Source organism: Sinocyclocheilus rhinocerous, unplaced genomic scaffold (assembly GCF_001515625.1).
Source record: "Sinocyclocheilus rhinocerous isolate Xijiao unplaced genomic scaffold, SAMN03320098_v1.1 scaffold507, whole genome shotgun sequence".
Lineage (NCBI taxonomy): Eukaryota > Metazoa > Chordata > Actinopteri > Cypriniformes > Cyprinidae > Sinocyclocheilus > Sinocyclocheilus rhinocerous.
The window spans coordinates 419,281-426,743 of NW_015649561.1; the positions used below are offsets into that span (position 1 = coordinate 419,281).

The window sequence follows — 7,463 nt, forward strand, 5'->3', positions numbered from 1 at the left end:
TTAAGGCTAAAGGTTGCCCGACTAAGTATTGATAGTTGTGTAAATACTGTCATACTAACAGCTGTCTGAATATTTTTTGGTTGATTGTAATCTATTACATACCTTTCTATCAAAGTTATGTGACATTATCAAGCTGAATTTGTTCTGACTCCGTTTAACTCTGAGTTCTTGTTATATTCTATTACCATTTTCTAAACTATAGCGAATAAACTGTGATAATGTGAGAAATGTTGAAGGTGTCTGAATAAATTTTGGTTTGACTGTATCTATTTGATAAATAAAGTTAACCAACTAACATTATACATACCCTTTTGGTTTCTGTACCCAATATTTAAAAAATGCACAAATGCAATAAAAATATTGATATCGGTACTCGGTATCGGCAAGTACCAAAAATAGAAGTATCGGTATCGGGCGAGTACTGGAAAAAGTGGTATCTGTGCATCCCTAGTTTCAAGACCCAGTTGTTTTTAAAATTTGGACATTAAGTCACCAATGCAGTACCAAAATTGTTCATTGTACAAAAGTAAACAAAAAATACTATTTTTTTTTTTCTAGTTAGGGATCTTTTTTTTAAATTTTCACTGTTAAATGTAATCTTTAACTAATCTCAACATAACAATCCACTTTCCATACTGTACATTATTATTGATTGTAGTTTTTGTTTTATTTTTGACAAAATAGTATATACTGTATAAATCTATTTATCTAGCTGTCTGAACAAGGCACATTTATACGGTTAGTTGAATTTTATTTAGCATTGTTCTTTTCCCCCCCTTGCAGAACAGAACAGACCTGTAAGACATTTTCAGGCTGTTACCCACCATTTGAAAACCACTATTTTATAATAAAATAAAGATAACAGAATATGGTGCCTTCTGCTCATCATCTACAAGCTATTTTACTGTAAGTTCCCATATATTATACACTGTATTTTTTCTATTGATTATCAGCATTTACTACTCTCTAACTCATTAACAAATGTCAGTGTCCAGTGCACATATTTTCCAGCACTCTTTTCTACCCTGTGTATATCTTTTTTTTTATGGTCTGAGTGATGGTTTCTCCACTGTATTCGTCTGCTTGAGATATTATTCTCAATCAAGTCTTTGAAATCTGTGTACATAAACCTACCGCCATCTTTTTTCCTCCCATTCACTCTTCTTTTCCATGAAGAGGCCAGGCACAAGAAAACAGATACTTGAAACTAATTACATTTGAGAGGTTATTAGAAGAGCCTGATATCCGGGAGGTCATCATTAAACACTACTGTCCGCTGGCTGCTTACTAAACGAAGGTTTAGATCTAGAAGATGTAAGGTGTTGAACAACCAGACAGATTCTCACAATCTCACAATCCTCTGTTTTGTTCTGCTTCTGGTCCTGACAGAAAAGAGACCACTCTCTGTCACTCACAATCAGCAGGAGAGCTGAAAATGAGAAGCCTTCAGTTTTTTTTCAATCCTCGTTTCTTAAAAACCCCATGAAATCAAAATGTATTTTAGTTAATTGTTAAGCTTTGAGACCATCTACATACAGTATATGCTAGTGACAAAATACATTTTAGCAGCCTCTGACTAGTATTAGAAACTATCAAATCACAGTTCATAGCCATGATGGGTTTTTGAAAATGACAACGTTAACATATTTTTCATGTTATTGTTTTCTAATTCTAAACATATCGTTGTCATCAACACCCTAACAACAAACTAACCGCAGACAATGAGTCACTCAAAACTGTTTCTTGGACAGTCTTTTGAGATTTGAGGCTGGACTGAAATCGTAGAGGAGATCAAAGTAGACACAAACAAAGGCGCTTTGTTAGTATGAGGGTTTGGATCCTCAAGCTGGAAAAAAAAAAGTCTGTGGTTGGATGTTTTACAGGCATTAATGAGATGATTTCTGAAAGTCTTACCTTGATTTCGGTTTGCTGCTCCAAGAGAAGAAGCATTCGGTCGAACTTGATGAAATGAAAAATATTAATATTAATCAAAATATTTCTTGGCTTTTGTTCAGTATTATTCATTAATCCAGTGTTAATCTACTGGGTTTCAGTCACTTTTATCACCAGACCTTGAATTAGTATGTTTAAATATTTGAAAGAATTCTGTTTTACATATTAAATATTCTTATCTATATAAATACAATACAAAATGATGTTCATTATACCATGAGTGAAAAACTCACCAGAGGTGCCAAGATTATTCAGGATACCTGGGGGAAAAAAAGAAAGAACTAGCATGAATTAAAATACATTTACTGAAGCTTTTTAAAAAGTCAGATAAATATGTGATAACCTTGCTTCACAGCTTCATGTTTTCAGTGAGGACATCAGATATGGAGGAAAAAACATAATCAAACCAGCTCATATGATTCTGGCCACTCTCTGATTGTAATGAGCAGTTCTGTGTGCCACAGTATCATCACTGGCAATTACAAAACTGGGTTGAAAACGGTTGTTTGTTTCTAAAAAGCACATTTGCATTGGCAGGGATCAACAATGAGTGTTTTTTTTTTCTTGACCTTTTGGGCCAGTAGTTCCTATTTATATGTATGTATGTATGAATTTATACAAAAAAAAGTTATATTTTTCCAGCACCTGTTTTATTTCTAAAGATAAAACATAAAAAAATATAAAAAACATAAAAAAATATTTTTTTAATTAAACCGGGCTGAAACTCAAGGACAGTCAGTCATTATGGTATACATGGCAAAACATTACATTTAGACTAAATGTAAACTATAACAGATTACAAGTTACCCTATTTAAAATGTAATTAGTAGTGTAACTATTTTAATTACTTATTAAAGTAATGTAACTAATTCAATTTGATTACTTTTTGATTACCTTTCTAAATTTCTAATGAATGTTTTCAACTGTTAATCATTTAAAAACATTTAAACCAGGCAGGGTTAACCTTAGGACTCAACACTGATTACTCTCAGACACTTGAATTAAGATTATAAAAAATTAAATTTTAAAGCAGTCACCACAAAATCAGTCTTTAGCACCTCTTCTTATATATTTTCAATATAGATTGAAAATCATAAGATACAGTTTAGTAGTTACGATACTGCTTTTGAAATCAATTCTTTGCATAGCTATGACAGGAAACACTGGCATCTAACAAAAACAGTTGCGTTAGAAAAAACATTTCAACTTAAAAAATAAAGCATATACATAAACCCAAATATGAAATAAAACAGTTATCGAATAAGCAAGTGTCCTATTTTGTGTCCTAACCTCCTGAAAAATTGGTGTCTCATATTTTAGAGAAGTCAATGCAATTTAGGAATGAAATCAAATAAATCTGTGTGTATGTGTGTTTGTGTGTGAAAATATTCAGATCTAATCCCCTTTGTAATCACTAACATTTTCATAAGTAACTAATTTAATTACACATTTTACAGTTACATTTATTTTGTAATTAAATTCCGTAATTCCGTTACATGTAACTAGTTACTCCCCAACACTGACAAAAATACACTGATAAATGTATCTGAATATATACTGTATATATATAGTCCCCTTCATAAATTTTAAATGCAATGTAAAAAATCCAATTTAAACTCAGGAAATAAATTGGACACATTCTCAATCCTCCACCACGATGATTAGCATTTTTTTGCGGCAAAAAATGAACAGTGACCCATTAGTTCTCAAACCCAGTGTAACCAAAAACGTGTCCCTTTCCAGCCTTGTTTTATACATAGAGAAATCTCCTCTACTGTGTCTGGCAGTATGGTGCTGGTGTAAAGGCACAGCAGGACACTTTTGCGCTCTTTCAAAATGTTCCCTCCTGACTCTCTAAGCCCATCCCAACAGACAAAGACATGGATTTCATTTCCTGCTGAATTATTAGACGGGAGGTCACATGCAGCCATATATCTGCATGAGCAGTGTCCTGCATACCATGAATCTTAAAGGGGTCATATGATGCGATTTCAAGTTTTCCTTTCAGATAAATTGCCCTTGTGATCACAGCAGAAGACTTGATGACAGATGAAAGCTATTACAGCTCGATTAAATTCTGCACTTTCAGCAAATTTATCTTTATGTGAGAGTCATATGTTTCATAACCTCACATGTAATACGAGCAGCGTAGGAGAAGTGGCATGTCACTGTGATCATGCTCATTTGCGAGAAGGGAAACGATGCAACAATCGAGGACTATTGATTTTACCAAACCTGCAGTGGCAATAATGTTATTTTGATTTCTTATGCAAGCCTGTTGCATTGTGGATTTCTTGCCAAAACAGGTGCTAATATTGCTTTTGATATAGGTGGTCCTTGGTTTCATCTGTTGGGCACAGATGTGTCCTGGTATTGGGTTTTTAATAACTGGCTGTCAGTCTGAGCTTTGCCCCTGCATTATGAGGGCCTTCATAAGGGGGGGATAGGCTAGAGCGATATTAAAGGCTTTCAAAAGCATGTATACTCATACACAACCGCCTACACACTCACACAAAAGCACTTCAGGTGCACTGAATCTAATATTGCCATAAAAGATCACGCATGCATCACTGCAGTGTTGAGAATGCAGAAAAGAACATTCATAAACCGAAATGTCGCTGCCGCATTCCTCCTTGCGATGCAACATCTGGTAAAACGTCCTTTGCTTAGGACTGCATAAGTATATGGCTTGTGCTTGATGGCAGTGACTAAGTTTTGAGTGGACCTGCACTGAGGGGGCCAGAGAGTTCTCCTCTCACCATCTGGACAGTGCCGAGCCTCTCGCTGTCCCTGAGCTACAGTTACTGACTTCATTAGATTTATTAGGGCAATGAGCCCCCTGCCTTGGGTTGAGAACTTGACAGATGTGCCACTACTCAATGCCAAGATGAAGCTAAAGAAGAGGATGACTTCTGACTCTCACAGGTTGGGAGAAGCACAAACAAGCTAATAACAGAAGATTTTAGAGTTTATTTCAGGGGTGTCTGAGGAGGCAAGAGTGGCAGTGCAGGTGAGGAAATAATTGACAGACATGCAGAAAAATAAATATATTATATTATATTATAGACATTTTTTAAGTAAGTCTAACGCTCAACAGAACTGCATTTACAGTATCATTACTACTTACTATCACAATTATCACAGTATCACTTTATCACAATTTAAAGTTACTATATTATTGAAATAATGTAAAGTATTATATTACTAATATAACAATTACTAAGATGAAAATGAATATACTTTAAAATTGAATTTATTTCTGTGATGACAGCTGAAAGCTATCTTTTATTAACAATGTAAAAAACAGTTGTGCTGCTTAATATTTTTGTGGAAACAGTGATTTATTTAGGATTCTCTGATTAACTGAAATTTAAAAAATAACACCATTTAATTGAACTGTAAGTTTCAGAGAATGACGCATAAATGTTTGAACATATCTTTAATGTGCATGTTTACTTAATTAAATGTTTGTTAATATCTGTAGGCTACCTCCTAATTTCAAGCAGGATTATTAGTTAGCTAAAAGTAAAACGTCTCAGGTTACGTATGTAACCATGGTTCCTTGAGGGAACGAGACGCTGCGTCGGAGAACGCTTCGGGAATGCCTTCTGTGACCACGGGCTGAATCACATGTGAAATCAGTCCAATAGCATGACCAGGAAGCTATAAAACCAAGTGTGGCGGAGCCGCCGTCAGCTTCAGGAATGAAGCAAGCGCTGGCAGGGATGCCGGAAGTATGGCACCGAGACGCAGCGTCTCGTTCCCTCGAGGAACCATGGTTACATACGTAACCTGAGACGTGCGCACTGGACACATACAATTAAGCTTCTGCTGGTCTGGCTCCCTGAAGGGAGAAGGACTGAAGGCCTGAAGTACGATAGGCTGCGGTGCAGATGAGGGGACTTTAGGGACATACCCCACTCGAGGGTACAGAAACGCTTTGGCCAGACCGGGCGCAAAGTCAAGATAGGAAGGGGCCACAGATAGGGCCTGCAAATCCCCAACTCTCTTAAGAGAAGATATCGCCAGAAGAAAGGTAGTCTTTATCGTGAGGTGGCGATCAGAAATCTCCTCAATTGGCTCGAACGGAGGTTTAAAGAGAGCTTCTAGCACCACTGCCATGTCCCACGTTTGGACGCGAGATCATACGAGAGGCCTCAGCCTCAGCGCACCGCGGAGGAAACGTGTAACCAGGGGGTGTCTTCCCACTGACTGGCCACCGAGAGGGGCGTGGTAGGCCGCAATGGCCGCCACGTAGACCTTCAGAGTGGAGTGGGTTAATCCTGTAGAGAAACTGGCCTGCAGGAACTCACCGACTGGGCAGTTAGCTGGGTCGAACTGGCGGTCTCTACACCAGGAAGTGAAAAGTTTCCACTTCAAGGCGTACAGTTTCCTCGTGGAGGGAGCTCTGGATTGGAGGATGGTCTCAACAACCTCAGTTGAGAGACCAGAAGCTACTAGTTTGCCCCCTCAGGGGCCCATACCTTCCACAGCTCTGGGCGGGGGTGAAATATCGTGCCCTCCGCCTGTGAGAGGAGATCCCTCCTGACTGGAATCTCCCATGGAGAGCCGTCGAGAAGGAAAATCAGATCCGAGAACCATACTCGGCCCGGCCAGAACGGGGCTACTAACAGAAGACGGACTCCATCCCGGCGTACTCTCTCCAGAACTCCCGGGAGCAGAGCGATCGGGGGAAAGGCGTACAGACGAAGCCTTGGCCATGTCTGTACCATGGCATCCAGCCCCAGTGGAGCTGGATGAGTCAGAGAGAACCAGAGGGGACAGTGCGATGTCATCTGAGTCGCAAACAGGTCCACCTGAGCCTGGCCAAAAACTCTCCATATCTGCTTCACCACCTCTGGGTGAAGCATCCATTCCCCGGGCCTCGGCCCCTGCCTCGACAAGATGTCTGCTCCCACATTGAGATGCCCAGGAATGTACACTGCTCTCAGCGAGAGGAGTTTCTCCTGGGACCACAAGGATCTGGTGCGCCAACTTGTACAAGGGGCGCGAACGCAGACCTCCCTGGTGGTTGATAGGGACGCGTCCGTCGCTAGAGTCACGTGGCGACAAGGAGCTCCAAGCACCGGGCTCTGAGACAAGAACCAAGGTTTCCTCCACATGTCTAAGGCACGTAGGCATCTCCGCGTGACCTTGAACATGCGAAGCGGGTTTCCCCTCGGGGAGAACCCCCTGGTGTTGAACCACCACTGTAGGGGTCTAATGTAAAGCAGGCCAAGAGTAATCACGTTGGACGCAGCTGCCATCAGACCCAGCAGTCTTTGAAACTGCTTGACAGTGAGTGACTGGCCTTCTTTCACTCTCTTGACTGCAGTGAGGATCAACTCGATCTGAGCAGGGGACAAACGTGCCTGCATCCTGGTCGAATCCCACACCACACCCAGATAGGTGGTCCTCTGTAATGGAGAAAGCACACTCTTCTTGCCGTTTAGTCTTAACCCCAACTCTCTCATGTGAGCGAGAACAACATCTCGATGTCGAACCGCCAT

At 39.7% G+C, this 7,463-nt stretch overlaps 1 protein-coding gene across 2 annotated transcripts in view; it reads right to left on the reverse strand.

The window, feature by feature from the left end:
• LOC107710624 (netrin-G1-like) overlaps positions 1–7,463 on the reverse strand; it is a 98,693-nt gene that overhangs the window by 15,210 nt on the left and 76,020 nt on the right. For both annotated transcript variants that reach the window (XM_016515454.1, XM_016515453.1), the window contains exons 5-6: positions 2,187–2,213; positions 1,915–1,959 (exon numbers count right to left, since the gene is read on the reverse strand). In XM_016515454.1, the coding sequence (XP_016370940.1) occupies positions 1,915–1,959; positions 2,187–2,213 (72 nt within the window). The remainder of the gene's footprint in view (positions 1–1,914; positions 1,960–2,186; positions 2,214–7,463) is intronic.